The sequence below is a fragment of the Mastigoproctus giganteus genome, chromosome 1, assembly GCF_048544385.1.
Source record: "Mastigoproctus giganteus isolate SK-2022 chromosome 1, ASM4854438v1, whole genome shotgun sequence".
NCBI classification, from domain to species: Eukaryota; Metazoa; Arthropoda; class Arachnida; order Uropygi; family Thelyphonidae; genus Mastigoproctus; species Mastigoproctus giganteus.
Window position 1 is genome coordinate 41,606,405 of NC_143575.1, and position 24,053 is coordinate 41,630,457.

Below are 24,053 nucleotides of genomic sequence, written 5' to 3' on the forward strand. Positions count from 1 at the left end.
CCAGGGATCAAAACGTTTTCATTATCAATAAGCTGTTGTAGGCCTTCTGTTTCTTAACGTTTGATTTGCTTGCGTATTTTATGGCCTTTACATCCAGTAATACAAATTTATTTACAGACATTTCTCTGACATTTTTGCTTTTAGCAATGTAGCATATGTGCATGACATACATGAATAACTGAAGTATAAAAGTAATATGAAGTAATTTTTGTTAATAAATCTTTCAGATTTTTTTATGTTAAACCCAACTAATATGCTTCAGAATAGGTTTTAAGGTGGTAAGAGCTTAGGTTGATTATTTGGACTTGCTCACATTATTACATAAGCAGCCACATATCACAGTTTCAAAACCATTGTGCTAAATCATAAAGGAAGGTAAAATAATTATAAATATTAATTTCAGCAATAGTGGATTTAAGCATAGACAGAATAAGTGGCCACTTAGAGCTCCAGAATTGTTGTGTATTAAGTCTCACAGTTATATATATAAATGGGAAATGCGTTTACCAGAAAAAATCTTTTTTTGGCAATTGCATCTTAAGATACAGAGCTAATATTTGACTTTATATTGTTTAAGTTTCTTATTATGAGTGGCTCTTGTTATCATGTAACTAACATGTATCTTAGTCTAGAAACTATGAATTGTAGAGGGAAAAAAAATTATAAATATTAATTTCAGCATTGGTGGATTTAAGCATAAGTAGTAATTGGCTACTTAAGCCTCCAGAATTAAGAAACTCACCACCACCAAAATTTTTATATGTAAAGCACTGTAAATGTTATCTACTGCTGTAAGTTATTTACCAGAAAAATGCAAGTACCAGTTTAATTTTTCTTGCAGACGGTGAATATAATTGTGTATTTTTACTCCAACTCACCTCAAACTCGTACTCCCACTTTGAGCCACCCTTCCCCCAAAAGTACTAAATTCATCACTGCCTATTAGTGGTATTCAGTAATGCATGTTTTAACAAATTTTTGGAAATATTCTAAATTTCTTTTATCAATTAACTTTTTTATTTATCATTAGGGTGATCACACAAGTGCAGCCAATCAACTCAGACTTTGTTTAAGGGCTCTTGGAAGGCCATTCCCTATAAGTAGACTTGATTTGTTTGCGGCAACAGTTTGGCAGTTAATACGTCAGATTCTTCACACACTTTGGATAGGAAGAGTACTTGCAAGTAAAACTGGAGGAATCAAAATTCCTAATAAATATAGAGATGAGTGTACTAAAGATGCTGCACTTGTTTATCACAAATTGCATCAGCTTCATTTATTAGGTAAGTCAAATTATGGGTTAATTAATAGAAGTAATACTATTTTTTAGTTTGAAATATAAATTGTTAATATGATCTGTGATATGGCTGTAAAGCAGGGGTTCCACCCTTTTTTGGTCCCCATAACCCCTTGGCTTTTAGTAAGCTTTCCTGTACCCTCATTTAATATGAAAGGAAATAAATTATAAAGTTTACCATGCATTTATTTTTCATAATGATAACTTTATTTGATACATAACAACATTTTTTAGTATCTTAAAGTTAAATGTTTATCAAAACTCAGCCAAATAAATTAGTGAAATTCTTATCAATCAACAGTTTTATTCTCAGTACAGTTTTGAAAGAGATACCTGCACATCATGTTCATTCTTGCTTTGGATTTGATTGAGAACAGGACTGAGGATCCTGATTCACAGAGATAAGCTGTTATAGATGGAATTAAAGCCTTGTAAAAGCACGTTTAGTAAAAATGGCATATGCTTCTTCAAAGGTGCACCAAAAATTTTGTAACTTGATTAAAAATCACTTCAAACTTCTGGTTATTTTGGAGATCAGTTAGCTCATCTTTCACTGGGTTGTTATCTCTGATTTTTTCTAACTCAATATGAAGAGGGTTTCCTATCCAAACCTCATTCATTTGGTCAGTAGGAATTATTCCTTGAACTGTCTCTTTCAAAAATTTCAGATGCACTATAATGCTTTCATCATAACGAATTTTTGGTTCTAGTTGATATGCTGGATATGAAGTGATTTCATCAAGAGATTGGAAATTTGCAATGTTACCCAACTCCACCCTTCTCATCAAAGAGCTAATTTTTCTTGAAATGATTTGATCATTTCTTTGGCCTCTGAGAGAATGATGTCTGTACCTTGCAGTGAAATGTTAACTGAATTAAGAATTCCAAAAATGTGAGAAATGTATGCCAGAGAAATTACAAAGTTTGGATCTTTGAAATGGGAAGCAAAAATGGATTCTTTTTCACATAAAAACATTTCAATGAAATTTCTAAGTTAAAAAATCCTTGCTAAAATATTTCCTCTAGATTACCATCATACTTCCGTATGAAGCAGCAGTGTGATGTGATCTGATCCAACCTCTTCACACAAAGATTTAAACATATGGTAATTTAGTGCTTTTGCTCTGATAGGATTCATAACTTAAACAACAACATCCAAAATGGCTTTCATATGTGGAAGTGTCTTATTATTATTGTTGTTGCTCTTATATTATTTCTCCCTGACTGGGGGATTCCACTCTGTGACAGGTACTGCTACCAAGTACACAGGGTGGTTGTAATGTCTGGTGTTACTGTCGGTCGAGGAAATCTCTGACTGTCCTACGGGTGTTCAGGATTGCGATTTTCTGGGGTTCCTTGTAGGTGTTCTCTGGGAGACCTGTTGCTTCTAGGCTGCTATGTAGAGTCTTTGGTATCATACCAGTGGTTGACACGATGATTTGGATGGTTGATACTTCTTGCATATGCCACATCTCCTTAATCTCATGTCTCGGGTTCGTGTACTTCCTAATTTTTTCCTCATGGGTTTTTCTGGACATTGCTGGTGTTCGGCACCACTATGTCAATCAGGTAGGTTCAATCAGGTAGGTAGCCTTTTCCATCTTGTCCACAAGGGTTATGTCCGGTCTGTTGTGCGGGATGATCTTATCTGTTATTATGGCACAGTCCCAGTACAGCTTGTGGGTTCGGGTCTCTAGTACTGCCTGGGGTTCGTACTTGTAGTATGGTACACTTTCTTTGGTCAACTGGTATTTCCTTTCTAGCTTCTGATGTATTATCCTGGCTACCTGGTCATGTCTATGAGTGTACTCAGTCTGGGTGATCACCTTGCACCCCGCTGTGATATGTTGGATCGTTTCTGAGGCCAGGTGGCATCGTCGACGTGTCATCTGACATTCCAGGCTCTTTTGCGATGTATTTTCTATAGTTTTTGGTGTTGATTACCTGGTCTTGGATGGCCAGCATGAATCCTTCAGTCTCGGGGAAGAGCATCCTGCTTGTGAGCCATGCATTGGAAGCAATGTTATCGATGTGATCTTGATGGAGGTCATTGTAGTGTCTGCCCTGGAGTGTCTTCTTTGCCATCTTTCTAACTTTGTTTCTTGTACTGTCTGGGCGGGAAGGGTTTCCTCGCTTAGGTTGAGTGGGGTATACACTTATCTATCTTCTTTATGGCCTGGTGGAGTGGTACTGTGTTGTTCTCGAAGTAATCCTTCAGGTTAACTATCGCTGTTTTCTGTTGTTCTATCAGGCCCCTTCTTCCCTCTTTCCGGGGTATTGTTATTCTCTCCACTGCTGACTTCGAGTGGTGTTGGTGACTCATTATTATTATTATTAATAATAGCCATATGGTGCAAGGAAGCCTGAGGCTTATGCTGCACCAGGAAAAAAAAAAAATTCCTGAGTTACCCTGAGAGAGAGAGAGAGAGAGAGTCAAAAGTAGAAGGGAATCACCAAGAAAGAGAAGAATGATGATATCCAGCTCAGGACCCTATGTGGCAAGCCCATACTCACCAGATGTGAGCCCCCGGAGTTAAAGCATAGCAATGAAGGATGGCTGGTAATTACATTTAAGGTTCACTTTTTTTAACTAGAGCAGGGAAATCTGATTTTTTTCCTCCAATGTATCAGGAGCACCATCAGTACAAATTGCTTCTAGTAGTTTCCACAAAAGGCCATTTGAATCAAAAAATCATTCATTCTATCCATAATGTACACTGCCTTTGTTGTTTATTTCAAGGGTTTACAAAAAAAAAAAATTCCTCTTTAATTTCATTCTGGTGTATATATCGAGCAAAAACAAGAAGCTGTGCATAGTTGGAAACATCAGTTGATTCATCCAGTTGTAAATCAATTTTTGCAGGGAACTTTTATTGACTACCTGTACACCTGTCTTCTGACATGTCTCAAATCTGATAATAAAGTGTATTATTTGATAGTGGAATTCGCAATTTTCTGTTTTGCTTCTTTACCACACGTCAACTCACCATGTCCATAGCACACAGCTTCACTAATGTCTCAGTAGTTGTATGTGATTTCTTTTCTTTGGCAATTCTCAATGTGGTACAGTAGCCTCCAGTGCTGGTTTCTTTGGGAGAATAAATCCATGTCATGAAGTGTGATACTCTTTCCCAATCACGATTGTTTTATTTTTAATGAGTACTCTGAATCATTAGAATGTTTGGGATGAACATTCTGAAGCTGCTTTCCGAGATTTGATGTCTTCGTGCATCCATTGCTTAATATCTTGGAGCATATTAAACACTGTAGCTTTTGCAAACTGTCTTTGTCGAGTACAAAAGTAAACCTGTATTGCACATGTGAATCCTGGTAACAACATTTCTTTGACAGTCAATCCTTCTGCCTGCAAAAAATAATATTTTAGTGTATATAAATCCTGATCTATCCTTAAATTTTTAGAATTAAACAGATTATTTTATATTTTGTTTAATTCTAAAATTATTTATATAATCCTTTAATTATTTATTCCCCATTAAAGTTTAAGCTGGTGAATTGAAAGATCTTTCGGCTTGAAAGAAATATACACAGTATTTGTTAAGGCAATTATTTTTCACAAAGCAGTGGGTCTATGCTTAAGATTCACTGTTGAATGGGTCAGTGCTGTTGCACCATGTTTTGTTCATAGTGAACTGTCCAAGTCGATAATTGGCATTGTTTTAATTGTATCTCATATTGTAAATCAACCTTCACAACGAGTTACTGAGGTATTGCACTGCTTTGAATAAGTAACGCTTCACCAGTGGAGATGACTATTGCTACTTATTCTCATCAGATGCCACCAGACGTCACTAGTTTGAAGCTTGTTGGCTTACTCATCAGTGGGTGGGCAGGTACCCTGTTGTTACAGTAGTGACAACCCAGTTATGAAGTATAAGTCCACAATATGACAGATGCCTGATGGTGTGCAATAGTATAAACTAAGGTCAGATATATTGCACCATGTTTTGTTCATAGTGAACTGCCCAAGTCGATGATTGGCATAGTTTTAATTGTATCTCATATTGTGATTCAACCTTCACAATGAGTTGCCAAGGTATTGCACTGCTTTGAATAAGTAATGCTTCACTTGATCATTGTCTTGTACAACGGGATAGTCACCTCCCTGTCCCTGCTAGCAAAATTCCTATATATCATCAACAAGACTCCGTGATCTGCCCTGGCAGCCTGTCTGCACTGCTCAGCAAATTTCATATTTGACTGCACAATTACCCCCAGGTCTTTTCCACTTCCCTGAGGTAGTACCACACAGTTGGTACGCTTCCTCATGTGCCGACCGGGCACATGAGGCCAGGTGGGTCGAGTGCCTGCCTAGTAACCCAAAGGTCGCGGGTTCGATTCCCGCCTCGGGCTTGGATCAAAGTACTGCAAAAACCTTGGGAGGTGCATTATGGCCACAGAAGCCTATGCGCCAACAACTACCAAAAAAAAAAAAAAAAAACTTCCTCGTGTGTGTGTGTGTGTGTGTGTGTCCAAGGCAATAGCCCATCTCCACCTTTGTTCTCTGTGATCAGGGGTGGGGAAACTCTCACCCCCAGGCAAATTTGTAATTGTCTGCTGACGAAGTCCTCTAAAATGCCTTATAGAAAAATGGCATAAGCCTTAAGGGCAAAACAGTCATTTAATATAAGTTGTTTTAAGCACTCCATAAACAAAATTCTGTTAGCCGTAATGCTTGTCTTTAATGAGTCAGAATACATATGAATTGATGATGTAATAGTCACACCATTATTACAGCCAATTTGCATTTAGCATTTGTTTCTCCCCCAAAACCACACTTGCATGCATTGGCTCTGGCTTATCAGGTCTTGTTATTGGTGATGGATAGTGAGTGTTGATTTAAGTTTTATCTTGGTTGGTTGTCGGTTGCATCATTACACGTCATTGCAAATTAAGTGCAATAATTTTGAATGCTGGCTACTTTTATGGTTCATTTGCTTAGTTCTATTTAAGTCAATATTTGTAAAGTGCATAAAAGTAACCCCTTCCTTAAATTACTAGTAATAATAAAAGAACTGCATGCAAAAGTTCTTTGTTTGATGAAAAATGGATGAATAATTATTTCTTCATGGAAGTAAATGGAAAGTGTGTGTGTGTGTCTCATTTGTAAAGAATTGGCTGCAGTTTATAAAAAGTACAGTCTTGAACGCTACTGTTTGACCAAACATAAGGAATACGAAAAATTGAAAGTCTCTGCATTTAGACAAGCTAACATTTTTAAAAGATTCTTTATGTAAACAGCAATCTATTTTCAAAAGACGTATTATTCGTGAAAATACATCTGTAACGCAAGCTAGTTATGAACTGTGTGAGCTAATTGCAAAGAAACTAAAACCACACATCGAAGGCATGTTTGTTAAAGAGTGTATAGTTGCTGTTGAACAAATTTTAAATCCAGAAAAGGTCAGATTGTTTGAGAATATTAGTTTATCACAGAGGACAGTTTCTGATTTTATAAAAGATATAGCTAACAATATCCAAGTATCCTTGAAACAAGCAGCATCAGAATTTGTATTCTATTCCATAGCTGTAGATGAGACAACAGATATAGCAAATATGGTACATTTTGGCTATATTTGTGTGGGATAACAGCAAACTTTATGATACGAGAATTTTCTTTAAAATCCGATGCCCAGGACTACCACAGATGAAGATCTCTTTTCTGAAGTCAAATCAGTAATAAATGATTTCGATTTACCTTAAGAAAAACTGAGCCATGTAGTTACAGACGGTGCACCTTCTATAGTAGGATCTCAAAAAAGGACTTTTTGCTTTAATTAAGAAAGAATTGAAGAACCATCATCTGGAATCTAATGTGTTAATAGTGTGTCACTGGCACCTCCATAGCCAGGTGGGCAGGAGCAGCAGTGTGTAGCACACGCTTCTTGATTAGACCGGGATTCGAGCCCGTGACCACCAAATATGGAGGATGCGGAAAGGTCAGGGAATGACCACCGCATATCCCCAGAGTAACATGGCCTTAGTTGCTAATGCTCCTAAAAATCAAATAACAATTGTGTGTCACTGTCTTATTCACCAACAAAATTAATGTGCACATTCTCTAAGAATGACCAATGTGATGAAAGTGGTAACAAAATGTATTAACTTCATAAAAAATAAAGGATTGAACAACTGAAAATTTAAAGAAATGTTTAAGGACCCTGAAGCAGAATATGGTGATTTATTGTACCATTGTGAGGTTCGCTGGCCAAATAAAGGGTGCATGCTCAAACTTCTATGAGCTGAAAGATGAAGTGAAACTCTTCATGGATATTAAAGGCTCTTCCATTTAGAGGACCAAAAGTGGTTATGTGATTTGGTATTTTTGGTCAATATTACTAGCCACTTAAATGATCTAAAGTTGAAATTACAAGGGCCAAATCAGCTTATTACCTCTCTTCTTGTCAATATCAGGTGCTCTCAATCAACTCTGCAATTGTTTGTAAATCAACAGAAAAAACACTGCATGGTACATTTTCCCCCCTACATTTTCCAACACTGAAAGAACTGAAACCAGAATCAATAGTGGGGTATGCCATAGAGTGTTTCAATCTTTTTAATCAATTTTAAAAGAGGTTTCGAGATTTACAAATTCATGAACTCAAACTAAGAATGTGCAGAACTCCTTTTGATGTGGTGCCAGATGAAGCTCCTGATTCCTTGCAACTAGAATTAATTCATTTACAATCGGATAACACTTTTAAATCCAAATTTAATAGTGTATCTATTTTGGAATCTTGTAGATGCTATGTAGATACTGAAAAATATCCAATTTTGAGGAATCATGCATTGAAAATTGCATCACTGTTTTCTACCACTTACCGATGTAAACATTAAACATTTTTCTCAACATTAAACTTAGCCAAGAACCATTTGCATGCTAGACTTACAGATGATAATCTTGCAAATCAGCTAAGAATTGGTGCATCATCAATGCCATATAACATCTCTGAGCTTTCCAAAGCAAAGCAGGGCCAATCTTCTCATTAATGGGCAAGTTAAAAATTTCATTAAAATAAAAACATTATAATTGTGATGTCATTGGTGTTTTGGTATTTAAAGCATATAAGATTCATTATTATTCAATTACAAAATTTTATCTTGGCTATGGTGTTTTTTTTTTTTTTTTTTGCACATAAATATGTCACTATGGAAAAGATTAACCATGCATGCTGCTTGAAAGGGCAAATATTATACACAATTACATAGCTGTGTACTAAATAAATAACACATAACAAAAAAAGAAAAACATAGATTTTCAGGATGTTGCTACTGCTCAGTTAGAATGTGGGGTATGTGATAAAATATTAAAGATATTAGGAAAAGTGTTTTCACGATGGCTCATTATTTGAAAAAAGTCATCATTACAGTAAATAAATATTTGTCGCAATGTTCCACAAAACTTCATAGCATAAAAAGCAGGAACTGATTTAGGAAAAGAGTGATTGGTGCAGTTAGTATTTAAAGCATTTAAGGTTATTTATTTTTCTCAGCAAAGATGCTCCTCCACAGGTTCTTATGCACTTGCAATTTGCCCCTGATACTAAAAAGGTTCCCCACCCCTGTCTGTGATGGTTCTCCTCTCTTTGCTCTCTGCACCTGGCACCCGTCCCCAGGCACGAGTAGCTGGGCCTGAGTTTACATATCCTATATGTGCATAAAATCCTGCACCCACTGGAGATAGTGCAATACCAGTGGGTGCTGTTCCCTTTAGTGACAAGTTTGGATCTTTGCTCACTTTATGCCTTTTTCTGATATGAAAAATTAAATTTAAAAATTTCCAAAGCTTGTTATATAGCAGACAGAGTCTATATACAAATCATAATAAAAGTCTCTTTAGCAGCCTTAACACAGGCAGTATCGTTATTGCCTTTTCAACTCCAGAAAAATTTCCATTGACCCACACTTGTAGAAACCTCCCAACTTCATACTACAATAGCTTTCTGAGACTGTGTTAATCCTTTGTCTGAGATTTCAAGGTTTGGCCACTTTAGTATTGTGTGGTCTCCATATGTTATTTGTTCATTCAAGCATTCCATAGTGATTTTAATTTGCCTTTAATTGATTGGAGAAAATGGGAAGGAAACTCTACATGGGGGACAAAATTTTTAAATCAACTAGATGATTTTTATTTGTACGAACATGTCAGAGAAAGTATTAGGAAAAAGAATATTCTAGACCTCATAATCAGCCATAAATATTCTAGACCTCATAATCAGATGACATAATAGGGCTGACAGTACAGGAACCAGTAGAAGGAAGTGATCACAAAGTTCTACGGTGGACAATGAAGAGAGAGAGAGGTAGCAGTAGTTAAAGGCAAATGAATGGGTTGTAATTTCAGAAAAGGAAATTATGATGCCTTAAGGTGCTACATCGTCTCTATTAACTGGGTAGATATTGCACAGAGAGCAAATACAATTGAATTATGGTATACCTTTAAAACATTAATTGCAGAAGTCTTGAATGTATATATACCATTAAAAAAATACTCTCCAAGGAGGATTCCAAGTTGGATGAATAATGAAGTTGCCAGATTACTTGAGCAGAAAAATATGGCATGAAAAAGAGTAATAAAAAGTACTATAGCTTGTAACAGCTACAAAGTGATCTGTAATAGTACCACAGAAAAGGTTACTCTGGTAAAGCTGATTATGACAAATTGCTGGCAAAGAGAGCAGAGTGGGGATAAGGAATTCTTCACATATATAAATGCAAAGAAGAGAAGGATAAACCAGATTATGTAATGGACATGGGATTGTATTAGATACCTCAGCCGATGTTGCAGATGAACTCAACAGTTACTTTGCATATATATATTTACAGAAAAAAAACCCTTTATGTCAAAGAGAAATTATGAGAGTGAAGTTGAAAAATATGTAATTAACGATATTGAAATTTCACATGATTATTTAATGAAAAAACTTTCAAGCCTACAGGCAAGTAAGGCCCATGGGGTTGATGGCATATACTCTATAATTTTAAGGGAGGCAGCAAGTGAATGCATTGAACCATTGAGGTTAATTATGACTCAGGAGAGATTCCATTGGATTGGAAAAGTGCCAATGTATCACCAATACATAAGGGCAGTTCTAAGAATGAAGTGGGAAATTACCGATCGGTCAGTCTAACTTCAGTAGTAGGGAAGGATACTCTGCATGGTTTTCTGAAGGGAAAATTATGTTCAACAAATCTGGTTAGCTATTTTGACAGGGGTCACTCATGAGTTGGATTTAGGGAATAATTTCAACATTGTTTTGGATTTCAGCAAAGCATTCAATTCAGCCCCACATGAGCAGTTACTTTATAAGCTGGAACAGGTTGGAATCACACGGAAAATCCTTAGATGGATAGCAGTATGGCTTCAGGGCAGGAGGCAGAGGGTTGTGATAAATGGTTATTCCTCAGATTGGGTAATGTAAGAAGTGGAGTTCCCCAGGGATCAGTATTGTTTTTGATTTTCTTAAATGACATGCTTTAGTTCAGAAAAATGCAAGATCCTACACCTGGGGAACAGCAACCCAAAATAATTTATACACTTGGTGGAGTTGAGCTAAAGTCAATAATGGAAGAAAGGGACTTGGGAGTTATGATATGGTCAGACATGAAGTTCTCTGAGCATTTTAGACAGGTTGCAAGGAAGGCTCATGGTTTCCTATCGATGATTTATGGAACATTTGCTAGTAGAGATAAGGACATCGTAATCCCATTATATAATGGCCGCTACACACCTTGCCTGCGCAGGCACGCCTGTACAGGTCTACCAAATGCCCTTAGTACATCCACATGCTCCAATAAACCAGTCACTGTTCATTCAGTTGACTGACCATAGCATTGACAGGTGACGTTTTAGCAATACAGTAAACCCCCGCTATTCGCAGTATCTGTATTCACCTATTCGCGGTCGCTGATTTAATATAAAATGAAACCTAAAAAAATGTGAATTTTAAAGCGCCGTGAACATTTTCCGCCAAAACAAAACATGGGCATGGCTAAAATTATCTTTCCTGGTCAAAACAGCGCTCAGTGGGTGGGGGGAGAGGGGTGACAAAATTGCGAGCGTGGATGTTTCTCGCTAATCCTTGTTCAGTATGTGTTATGCACTTGTCGTGGAAGGTTTCATCGTTTGCTTTTAATTTATACGCTTATAAATTGAATAAATTTATCAATTTATAAATTGATATGCTTACAAAAGTGATAAATCAACCTTTTGCAGTGTAAAACACACTTTTTCGAGCGTGTTAACGGACGAAAGTGACTTTATTGTGGACAAATTCTTTCTAACCCATACAAAAATAAGGCTACGAATAACAAGGGAAATGTGAAAAGATCAAAGAAGGTGATGACATTAGCGAATAAAATTGAGTTATTAGATAAAATTTCTAATGGTGAAAGTGTCTCCTCAGTGGCAAAACATTATAAAATCAATGAGTCAACGGTACGATCAATTAAGAAATTGGAAGAAAAAATCCGCCGTAGTGTCCGTGAAAACGCGCTAATTGCTTCAAACATTTGCTCTGTAACTCGTGATGTTAAATTAGAAAAATTGGAAAAAGCTTTAAATCTGTGAATAGAAGACCGAACTCAAAATAAAATTCCGTTAAGTTCACTCATCATTCGTGAAAAGGCAAAACTCCTTTATCAACACTTTAACGAAACTTGATAGCACTGGTGGGATAAGTTTTTTAGCTAGCAAAGGCGCTGGTTTGAAAGATTTGTTTGAAATTTCTAATAAATATTATATTTAATATTAAATTGTTTCTTATTTTCATTTCGATGCCATATGCTTGCATTTCACTATGTACTGTCTATGTACATAGTCATATTATGAAGGTACATATAATACATACATAGACAAAATTTTAGACTAGTTTTTCTTATATACAGTAAACCCCCGCTATTCGTGGGGGTTACGTTCCTGAGAAATGCCGCGAATACCGAAAATGCAAATACTGAGTTATGGCTCTCATAGTAATAAAGGGGTTCTGTTCCAAAGTATGAAATATATAAGAAAAACTAGTCTAAAATTTTGTCTATGTATGTATTATACAAACTATGTACATAGACAACACATAGTGAAATGTATCCCCATAATCCACAGACTATGTACATAGACAACACATAGTGAAATGCAAGCATATGGCATCGAAATGAAAATAAGAAACAATTTAATATTAAATGTAATATTTATTAGAAATTTCAAACAAATCTTTCAAACTAGCACCTTTGCTAGCTAAAACTTATCCCGCCACTGTTATCACCAGTTTCGCTAAAGTGTGTTGATAAAGGAGTTTTGCGTTTTCACGAATGATGAGTGAACTTAAAGGAATTTTATTTTGAATTCGGTCTTCTATCCACAGATTTAAAGCTTTTTCCATTTTTTCTAATTTAACATCACGAGTTACAGAGCAAATTTTTGAAACAATTAGCGCGTTTTCACGGACACTATGGCAGATTTTTTCTTTAGATTTCTTGATTGATCGTACCGTTGACTCATTTATTTTATGTTTTGCCACTGAGAAGACACTTTCACCATTAGAAATTTTGTCCAATAACTCAATTTTATTCGCTAATATCATCACCTTCTTTGATCTTTTCACATTTCCCTTGTGATTCGTAGCCATATTTTTGTAGGGGTTAGAAAGAACTTGTCCACAATAAAGTCACTTTCTTCCGTTAACACACTCGAAAAAGTGTGTTTTACACTGCAAAACGGTAGATTTATTATAAACTTTCCATGACAAGCGCATAACACATATTGAACAAGGATTAGTGAGAAACATCCACGCTCGCGATTTTGTCACCCCTCTCCCCACCCCACCCAGTGAGTGCTTTTTTGACTGGGAAAGATAATTTTAGCCACGCCCATGTTTTTTTATGGCGGAAAACGTTCACGGCGCTTTTAAATTCACATTTTTTTTAGGTTTCATTTTATGTTAAATCAGCGACCGCGAATACAGATACCGCGAATAGCGGGGGTTTACCGTATTTCATACTTTGGAACGGAACGCCTTTATTACTATGGGAGCCATAACTCAGTATTTTCGGCATTTCACAGGAACGTAACCTCCGCGAATAGCGGGGGTTTACTGTAGTTGGCTTATTATTTGCAACGAAACGTAAAATAAAGCGTAATATATGGTGCAAAGAATGGTTGAAAAAAAGAAAAGTTTATTTACATCTGAACTTGTTAAGTGAATTGCAGTTGGCCCCTAAAGATTGGCATAATTATTTGCAGATGAATGAAGAAACTTATTTAGAGCTTCTTTCATTAGTTACTCCAGTAATTAAAAAAAATGATACTGTTATGAGGACGGCCATTTCACCGCACGAATTGACACCTGCCCAGTATTGCCTGATGATTTCATCAATTTCCCCCTAGATCAATTTAAAATTCCCCTATTTTAGTGAAATTCTCAGAAAAATCCCCCAGATTTATTAAAATTTAATAAAATAATATAGTAATGAATTTTATTATTGCTGTTATCATAAATTATATTTATTGACACTCTGATATTAAAAGTTAAAATTTACTTGTAGTCTAGGCAGTTTTTTTATTAATCAGCGACAAAATTAATAGTGAATTTTTTTTCATAGAATTAGTGTAATTATTAATGATAGTCGAATAGGGAAATCCCCCAATCTGGCAGTGCGCCTGCCACGTCCCTAAACATGCTCCGGTTTGCCTGCACAGGCCACTCTAGCTCAGGCAAATCGAATGATTTTTCATATTTCCTCCGTCGCCTGTGCAGGTCAAAATAACTGTGCAGTTTTATCATCTACGTGCAGGCACATCTGACAGGTCTACCTGAAGGTGTGTAGCAGCCATAAGGCTACTGTTGGACCGCACCTAAAGAAAAACATTGAGCTTGTTGAAAGGGTCCAAAGACAGGTAACTCGCCTGATGAGTTCGGTAAAAGGGCATCCATATGGGGAAAGACTTTGAATATGTGGGTTTTAGAGCTTGGAAACTAGGCACCTTAGAGGAGACTTGATTGAGGTGTTTAAGGCTCTGAGAGGCATCAGTAAAATGAACGAGGATGAAATTTCCACAGTTATAAATGATTCTAGAACTATGGGCCATAAATTCAAGTTATGGGGGGGGGGGGATGTTTAGATTGGATTGCAGGAAGTTTTATTTTAGCCAGCGAGTTGTAAATTACTGGAATAAGTTACATACGTGGGTGGTAGAGGCTGACAGTTTGGAGAAATTCAAAGATTAGCTGGATAGTTACCTACAGGAGGAGGGAAACACAGGTTGTCTATTTACTTTTCTTTTATTAATTATTTATTGTTTATAAAAAATTTATTCTTTTTTTTTTTTTGGCTGGTGCAGCATAAGCCATAGGCTTTCTTGCACCATGTGGCCATTGCTAATACAAAATTTTTATTTATCTTTCATCTTTTGACTTAGCTCAGCAGACTAGTACTGAAAATGAGAGAAAAGCTCCCGAAATAGCTTCATGGTTAATCTCTTCTATTGATAGTTAATTAATTTACACGCTACATGCACAAAAAATGATTTAATTCCATACAACCAAGGTAAAATTTCACAGTGTAATCAAATGTACATTTTTTTCCCCAGTTATACTTACACACACATTCTCTCTCTCTCTCTCTCTCTCTCTCTCTCTCTCTCTCTCTCCCTCTCTGTCAGCTGTAAAAATGTAATATTCTTGTCTTTAAAGTAATGTCAGACTGGTCTGCAATTCATGTAAGCACACTGTGATCAGCTGATGTAGCTGTATTTAGCAGTAGTCTGTTCTGTGTTATGAAGTTTACTGAATGAGTGGCAGTGACAAAGGAGAGAAATTTTACCTATTTGTTTTGCATGGATTATAAGCGTGAAATAGAAAATAATAATTCCAAAATATATCCGGATACACTCTGTTTATTAGGTATGCACAATTATAAATAATCACTAACAGAGCACTTCTTTTAATGTGCCACTAGTATACATTGAGCTGCATGACTGTTATGGCAGTAAGAACAAAATTTGGCAATTTTTGTTATTATGCAAGAAATTGAAAAAGATTTGATACCTCATTGTGGAATTCCTTAAGAAGAATAGTTAATTTTTTAAATCCTCTAGTGTGAAAGTAGTTTTTCTCTGAAGCACATTCATTATCATTCTCTCTGTTGGTCTGAAATTGAGCATGTATATACAATGACTTGAAGGTGCACTGCATCTGTGTCGGTAAGTCATACATTTTGTAGCATTAGTGATCAGTGTGCATTCATTTTTTTCTCTCACAGTCTAAACAAAACAGATTACATGTGCATTCATAACATGAGTTACAGTGATGTGAATTCACTATGATTCTGTATGCAGTTTTTGGGAAAGTGAATAGAAACATAAAATTTAAAGTTGCCATTTATTGTATAAGGTACTTATGTGCAGTTCACTAGCAAATTTTATAGTTTCATCTCTGCATACAAGCAAATATTTTGGGCTTCCTATGAGAAACAGAATTTTGTCCTCACACCACCATGGTTGATGGCAGTGTTCTGTTGGTCTGTAATATAACCATTAAATTTAGAATTAGTGTAAGGCAGTAGTATCATTTTCCTCAAACTTTAAATCTAAAAAGAAGACAAAAAAAAAATATATATATATACAGGCAAGTATTTACATTTTTGTTCCCACTGCCCTTTTAGTGTGAAGGAAGCAGCATTGTATAATCGGGTATATAACAGATTTAAATATAATTTCAAAGAAGATGACTTACAAAGTGAATTTAAAATTTATATAGATCCTTTAAAAATAGATTTTTTTCAGAAATCTCTTTCCATAATATGGGTTTATTCTGTATCACAACCAATTTGTAAGGAGAATGAAATTCTTGTTATTTCATTCTTAAAGTAAAATGTGCGATATGTTTAATAGTTATTAAAATTATTAGAATTTAGAAATAAAAGCTGTGAAGAGTATTAGGAGCATTTCATCTAGGTTTGGAACAGAAATGACTTTAAGGACAAGATTTATTATCATAAGGACAGCATAAAGAATGACTCATTACAGATGGAGTTATCGTCACACTGCCATAGCACGAAACATAACCTGCATATTATTAGAGCTGAAATTGTCATGATGAAGTGTTCTGATTTACAGCTAAGATGTTTTGAATTGCTAGTCATTTAGTATTAGTAATGGCCATATGGTGCAAGGAAGCCTAAGGCTTATGCTGCACAGGCAAAAAAAAAGTAAAATAATAATAATAATAAAATGAAATAAAATAAATAATTAATGAATAATAAAAGAAAAGGAACCTATGCATTTCCCTCCTCCTATATCTAGCTGACCTTTGAATTTCCCCAGACTGTCAACCTCAACAACCCATGTAGGTAACTATTCCAGTAATTTATAACTTGCTGGCTAAAATAAACTTACTGCAATCCAGTCTAAACATCTCCCCCCGATAAATTGAATTCATGTCCCCTAGTTCTAGAATCATTTATAACTGTGAAAATTGAAAATTTCTTCCTCGTTTATTTTACTTTTGCCTTTCAGAGCTTTACACACCTCAATCAAGTCTCCTCTAAGGTGCCTAATTTCCAAGCTATGCAACTCACGTATTTGAAGTCTTTCCTCACATAGAATTCCTTTTGCTGATCTCTCCAGGCGAGTTACTTATCTTTGGACTCTTTCAAGAAGCTCAATGTCTTTTTAGGTGCCATCGCTACACTTGAACACAGTGTTCCAAGTGTGGTCTAACATTTCTTGGTATAAGCAAAAGTATCCCCTAGTCAAATATATTAAAGATTAAATTACCAAAGGAGTTTTCAAAAATTTGGAATTTAAGACAAGTTACTTTTAATCATGGAATCAAATAATGACTTCTATCCTGGGTAGTTCCGACAATTTCTATTGACATTTAAATTACTGTCCTCTTATGTTTTTGGTAACAGTTAGCGTGAAGACTAAGACTGGAAAGCTCCCTGTTAAAGCTTCTGACTTTATTTTAGTGTATGAAATATTTTATAGAGAAATGACAATCCACCCTCTGCCCTACATGTGGCAGAGGGCAAATTTTTAGTATTCTCTTTTAATTTTTTTAATTCTTTAAATCAAATGGAATTTGAAGAGGAAAGTTTTTCTAAATACTAGAAACTTTGGTTGTTTAAGGTGATCCTTTGATATACCTAATGAAACTGATGATTATGCCTAACTATACACTAAATGTATAGTTTAGTCCTTGTTAAAATGGGCTTTTAGAAAAACTTACTGGTTTCTTGCAAATGAAAGCGGGTCTGTTTTAAAAATATTTCCAATTTCTAAAAGTTGGTGGGCATGAAGTAACTGTAGTTAGTGCATTTAACAGTTTCACATTTAATTTTTTTTAGTAGGAAAGTCAGTGGAGATATTTCTACTTAATTTTGATGGGAGGTGAAGTGGGAGACCAAAATTGAATATAAATAATAATAATTAACTGTTTACAAGATCAATGAATGAATTTCAAATGATGAAACATGGAATTTAAAAATTTCTCCGCTGTAAGCTAATTTTAAAGTGTTGCATTGCTAACTGTCCTAGTATGGCTTGAAGTTTTTAGACTTATATATTGAAGTTAATTGTAAATAGGATTTTCATAAGATGTACAAGTCTTATTCACTTTTGAACACAACATAATTTGACACATATATAGTGTTTTATTACTTATATACATTTATACTTATTAATAGGTCATTTGACTGATTCTACACTGGAATGTGTCATGCTTGCACTGAGTTCCTTGAATTTAGCTGAAGCAGCTGGGCCATCTTTTCCCCGGGACAGTTTAGCAGAAATATATGTGATGTCATCATTATGTGTCAAGGAGAGTCTCCCACAGCGTGTTCACTTTCTTGCAGTAAATATGGGTTTTCTTTTCTTTCTTTTTTTTTTTTTGTAAGTTAACCTTATTCCTTGTACATTTCATTCATATTTCAGTATTACCATCAGCAAATGTGGATGTATTATTTTTTAAAAAGGAAGAAAATGCTTGGAAAGGGACCATTTCCAATATTTACAAAACCCATAGCTTTTGATCATTATGGATATTTTTCATTAAACACCAACAAAGCTCTGTTGTTTAAGAATTATTCAAAGATTAATGGCTAAAATGGATGTTGGAGAGCTTAGTGACAGAGAAGAAAAATATATGGAGTGAGTATAAATTGTTAGGGGACACAAAATCCTATATTAATTATAAATTAATCTGTAATAAGGTAACTTGTGGAATTGGGCTTGCCAATGCAGATTATGAGAAGTCTTTGCCAAGCGTAGAAGGAAAAGTAGCAAACAAGTCCTTAAAATTAAATTGAAAATTGGTGGTGGTTACAGAATAGATATCTAATAATTTGCCTTTAGCTAGTGAGTAATTGATTGTTGGAATAAACTTTCATATAGCACTCTGAATGTAGGAAGCTTGAATACCTTTAAAGAGGGATTGGAGTTTCTTTTCTTTCTTTTTCTTGTTTTTTAATGGTTTCTACTGTGATTTCCACTTTTGAAATTTTTGGCTACAAATCAAAAAAAAAAATAATTTTTTTTTTCTGCAATTTGTTACATATTAGTAAAATGGAGGCAAATTCCAGTTTTGACTGTGTTATTAAACTATACATACATATATGTACTGTGTACATGTATGTAGCATCATAAATAAAAGTTTGAAATTTTTTCCAAGATATAAAATAAAATATGAAAAAGTGATTTAAAGTGTAGCATTGCTTCAGTCATATTTTGTCAACACTTATACGTGTAATAACAAATTAGTTAATGTATGCAGTACATTACGTTTCAGGTGCATTACCAAATAGTAACAAAGGCGAGGGGTACAAAAAGTAATGACATATTTTATATGTGAACTAAGTGCATTTTGTTTCTACACATCCTCCATATTGCTCATTCATTCTTCCAGTAAGTTTGTGGTAACAGACATAATATCCAGTACTTTAGCTACAATATATGGTATATGGATAGTCTATGTGATATGTATGAAAAAAGGAAATAATAATTGCTAGATTTCTGTTGGTCTGATTTTAATGAAATTTGAGAAGGCTTAACAAGTCTAAGAGAACTAAATATAATATTTCATCAAATCCACCAATTGGGGCTTACTATTTATTGACGGACAAAGAAATAATTAATGTCCGAATTTCTATTGGTCTGATTTTAATGAAATTTAGGATGTCTTGACAAATTTTTCTAAATGAGTCATATATAAAATTTTATGAAATTCATCCATTAGGAGTTGAGTTGTTAAATGCAGATGGACAGACATGGTGAAGACAATGTGCACTTTATACAAATTAGCATATTTGTCTAAAAAGAGCTTGAGAATCAGATGCACAACGGACAACTGAACACATGGGCAATGCATGCACTGTAATGTTTTCAGTTGAATTGTGTTAAAATGCTAACATTAAATACCTGTATTAATAATTGTCACTTGTAATTTCCAATATTCCAAATGACAAAATTTATTTATTTATTATTTTATTTATTATTATTTTTTATTTATTTATTTTTTTTTTTGAAAATTTATATGGTATACCAGCAGCTCCCAGCCTTTTTTTGAGAATGTGACCCATTTTGAAAATTCATGGATCCTTTGTAACCAGAGTCATTTCAAACCCCAGATATTTTTTTGAAAATTAGGATGCTAAATGTTTTAATATTATGTCTTTATTATTATCACATTTAATCTTCTTTGGAAAGGACACACATGCATACAATGCATTGCAGCCTTTCCACTGCTGCTTAAATTATGCTAGTCAATGTGATTTTTACCTCTTTTCTTCCTCTTATGGATATATTTCAAAATTAATTCTTAAAATTTCACATACAAGTTTTTGTCTTTACCTGTTATGTATATATTTTATATAAGTTAGGGAAGTAGATATGACCCCGATCTGTTGTATTACCTATCTACCAATAATATTTGCATGTGCTCATAGTTGGCAGGAATGATGGAAAGAGTTAACATTAGTATTAATGTTAGTAGTGGCATGTGAACAAGCTTATAAAGCATCAGCCAAAAAAAAAACCAAAAAAAAAAAAAAACCCTTCATGTCACCTGCCAATTCCCTCCAATAATTTGTCTAGTTCTTCCTTAAATTTATTCAATCTACCCACTTCCACAACAACAGATGGAAGTTTGTTCCAACAATCAACCAAATGCTGGCTGAAGGCAAACATCCACATTATTCCTCTTGCTTGCTCAACCCATTCAAAGCCTAACACCTCAATCAAATCGCCTTGCAGATATCTCCAGATGCTGCAACTTGCAGAACTGAAGCCTTTCTTGGTAAGAGCATCCATACCTTCATGTCTTTCACCAACCTTGTTGTTATTAGCATTAGTAGAAGCATATGATGCAAGAAAGCAAGCTTATGCAGCATCAGCCAAAAAAAAAAAAAAAAAAAAACCCGCTTCCATTTCACCCCTCCGTACGTTCAAAATACCTGTCCAGCTGAGCCTTAAATTTATTTAGGCTATCAACTTCCACAACAAAGGATGGAAGTCTGTTCCACCAACCAACTACCCGCTGACTAAAGGCAAATTTCCGCACATCTATCCTACATCTGTCTTTCCTCAATTTGAATTTATGCCCTCTCAGGTGATCATTCTGAGCAAGAGGAAGAATCCCATCGGCATTGAGCATGCTCAAACCATTCCAGGCTTTATACACCTCTATCGATATCAAGTGGTCCAATCTGATTCATCCCTGAATCAGATTGGACCACTTGATATCGATAGAGGAAAGGAAAGAACACACATAAGGAAAGAACTCTTTGCTGTTTTTCTTTGCATGCTTTGCCAAAGTTCCACCAATAAAATACAAACCAAACCAAACCTTTGCCAAAGATTTCTCGTAATCTGCCTTCGCCTGCCTAACCTCCTTTGTAACTTGGTTACAGACCAGCTTATATCTATCATAGGCTTCCATGTCACCCATTAATTTATATGGATCCCATGCATTTTTCTTCTCTGCCATATGTCTCATTAGTTCATCTGACATCCATTTAGGCTTAAACCTTGAAAATATTTCTTTGTTGGTATGTAAAGCCTAGTAGCTTCCAAGATAAGTTCTTTGAATGCTTCCCATTTTGAATTTGCTGTTGGTAACATCATCAGTTGGTCTCACTGTATAGAATTTAAATAGTCTCAGACCATCATAGTCGCCTTTACGAAAGCAAAAATCCTTCCCTTTACCCCTGATGGTAGTTACCTCTTTGAGTAAATCCAACTTCAGCACACTGTGATCACTGCCACCTAGTGGTTCCTTTATCTGCAGATTCTTAATGCATGAAGAATCACTACTGGTAATCAGATCAAGAGTATTACTCCCTCTAGTTGCCTCCCGAACATGCTGATGTAGAAAACAATCATCCAATAAATCCACAAAAGCCTTGCTAGTGTGTGAGTGACAAACCCACAATTTCCAGTCAATATCTGGGAAATTAAAATCCCCCATTATATGACTCTCTGATTTACTGGCCTACCCTATTTCCCTGTACAGTTTCTTATTATACTCATCAGAGTCATTAGGCCTATAGCATACTCCTACTCTCAATTTTGATCTCCCAGTGCTTATGTCACACCAAACTGACTTGACACTGCACTGTCCAGCTATGTCGACTGGCTTCACTTCCTTGGATTTTATGTGTTTCTTAACTAATAGCATAACCCCCTCCTCCCTTCCTATCCAGTCTATCCTTTCTGTAGACGTTGTACTCCCCAAATTCCAGTTCTGCATTCCTTATATCTGTGTGACACTACATCTCTGATAGCCGAACAATATCTGCCTTTGATGTTTTGAGCAATACCTCAAATTCATCAAATTTATTTTCCAAACTCCTAGCATTGGTGTACACGCAAGTATACATGCACCTGTTTCTATTCTTAGCTACCCTAACACAACCACTTGTACCGCAGTGACTCCCAGCAGTCTCTGAAATATCCTACATCTTGTTTTCCAGGCTGTTGCTCATTCCAATGGAAACAATGCAAGAATCACTTTCATGTCTGCCAGTGGCTACTGTTAATCTATTAGTCCTTGTATCCCCCCATTCTCTGTACCTGCTCCAGCAGCTCTACATCCTTCCTAAAATGGGGCCTCCAGACCTGTGCAGCCTAACCATTGTCTTGTACAATGGGATAAACACCTTCTTATCCCTTTTAGCAAAGTTCCTGTATATCATTGACAAAACCCCATGAGCTGTCCTGGCAGCCCGTCTGCACTGCTCATAGGACTTCATATCTGACTGCACAATTACCCCCAGGTCCTGTTCATTTTCCCTTACCACGAGTGTAGTAGTACCCCACAGTTGGTACCCATATGCTACCCATATGCAGTACCTTGCATTTGTGAATGTTGAACTTCAGATTGCCATCTCTCAGCCCATCTGCTTAATTTTTCTAGATCTTGTTGCACGTTCAACTTTTCCATCTGCCTCTCACCTCTCTCTTTCAGTAATGGAAAGACAGTTGTAGTGTGACTACATGCACAGTTTATCTGCATATTGATTGCACATTGTTTGTCTTCTGTGTTTTGTTTGGCATTGTATTGTTAAAATATTTAAGTAAAAGTAAAAAATAAAGGAAGTGTATGAATTACCCCGATAATTTTTTTTGTGTGTGTGTGTGTGTGTGCAGATGGCTTACAACAAAAACTCAGAGGAATTAAATCTTCAGTATTACTAAGTTTGAACATTCTTTGTACCTTGGTGCAAGATTGGTGATCAGGACAAAACTTGGGCTCCATGTGTGTGCTGTATTACCTACACGACAAATCTGGTGACGTGGCTAATTGGGAAAAATTAAAAGTATGCCTTTTGCTGTTTCTCTGGCATCGTCACATGACCACATTAATTATTGCTATTTCTATATGGCAAAAATATCCAAAAAAGAAAGCACAACATCAGATATCCTAACATATAAGGCCTGCTCTGTATGATGAAGACTTGCTGATACCAGATCACTCAAAATCATTGAAAAAAGAAAGCAGTGAGGATTCTTGTGTTGCAGACTTTGTTGGACCATCCACTTAAAGATTTGCACTATTGACTAGAAAATTATAATGTGCTGCACTTAATTAAGCAAGAAGACTTGAATGACTTAGTTCTAGGTTACAACAATGGAAGTTACTTGAATCAGGAACTGAAATTACAGAATGTTGGAAACAGCAGTGTTTTCAAAATATTTTATTATGGAAGATTGTGTTTCTGTAAAGATAATAGTGTACCTCTGAATGAGCTGCACAATGAAAATGCATTCCCATTAGTTTCTCTACTTTGTGCTGTTGACTTGAAAGAAACATATGAAAGTATGTCCAAGATCATCTGAGTGAGTGCAATAAAGTACCACAACTTTGTTTCAGGAATATCCGAAATTTGTAACAATTTACAAATTGCAAATACATTTCACTGCTGTTCTAATAACAAAAACGTGTGCATTAGTAAGATTGTACAAATTGAGCATCGGATCACTGCTTTACTAATGAAAAACATGTGAACACATTATAACTGAGCTATACCAGTGAATAGTTTATGATTTACTAATAAAAGCAAATCCAGATGCATGTTGAGATAAGTATTGTATGATGTATGCAGTGACATAATTAGAAGTAATAATTTATTGAATATTATTTATCAGTATTTCTCGAAAATACTTATATTTTTTGTTATATCTAACATAAATATTAATGTAATGGAAATACATGCATTTTCAAGACCCTTAGTAAATCAAATGGCA

General features: G+C 35.3%; 1 protein-coding gene across 1 annotated transcript in view; it reads left to right on the forward strand.

The window, feature by feature from the left end:
- Positions 1-24,053, forward strand: part of SREBP (Sterol regulatory element binding protein) — a 127,336-nt gene that overhangs the window by 49,186 nt on the left and 54,097 nt on the right. The window contains exons 8-9 of the mRNA XM_090372392.1: positions 1,031-1,283; positions 17,999-18,165. Coding sequence (XP_090228518.1) covers positions 1,031-1,283; positions 17,999-18,165 — 420 coding nt within the window. The remainder of the gene's footprint in view (positions 1-1,030; positions 1,284-17,998; positions 18,166-24,053) is intronic.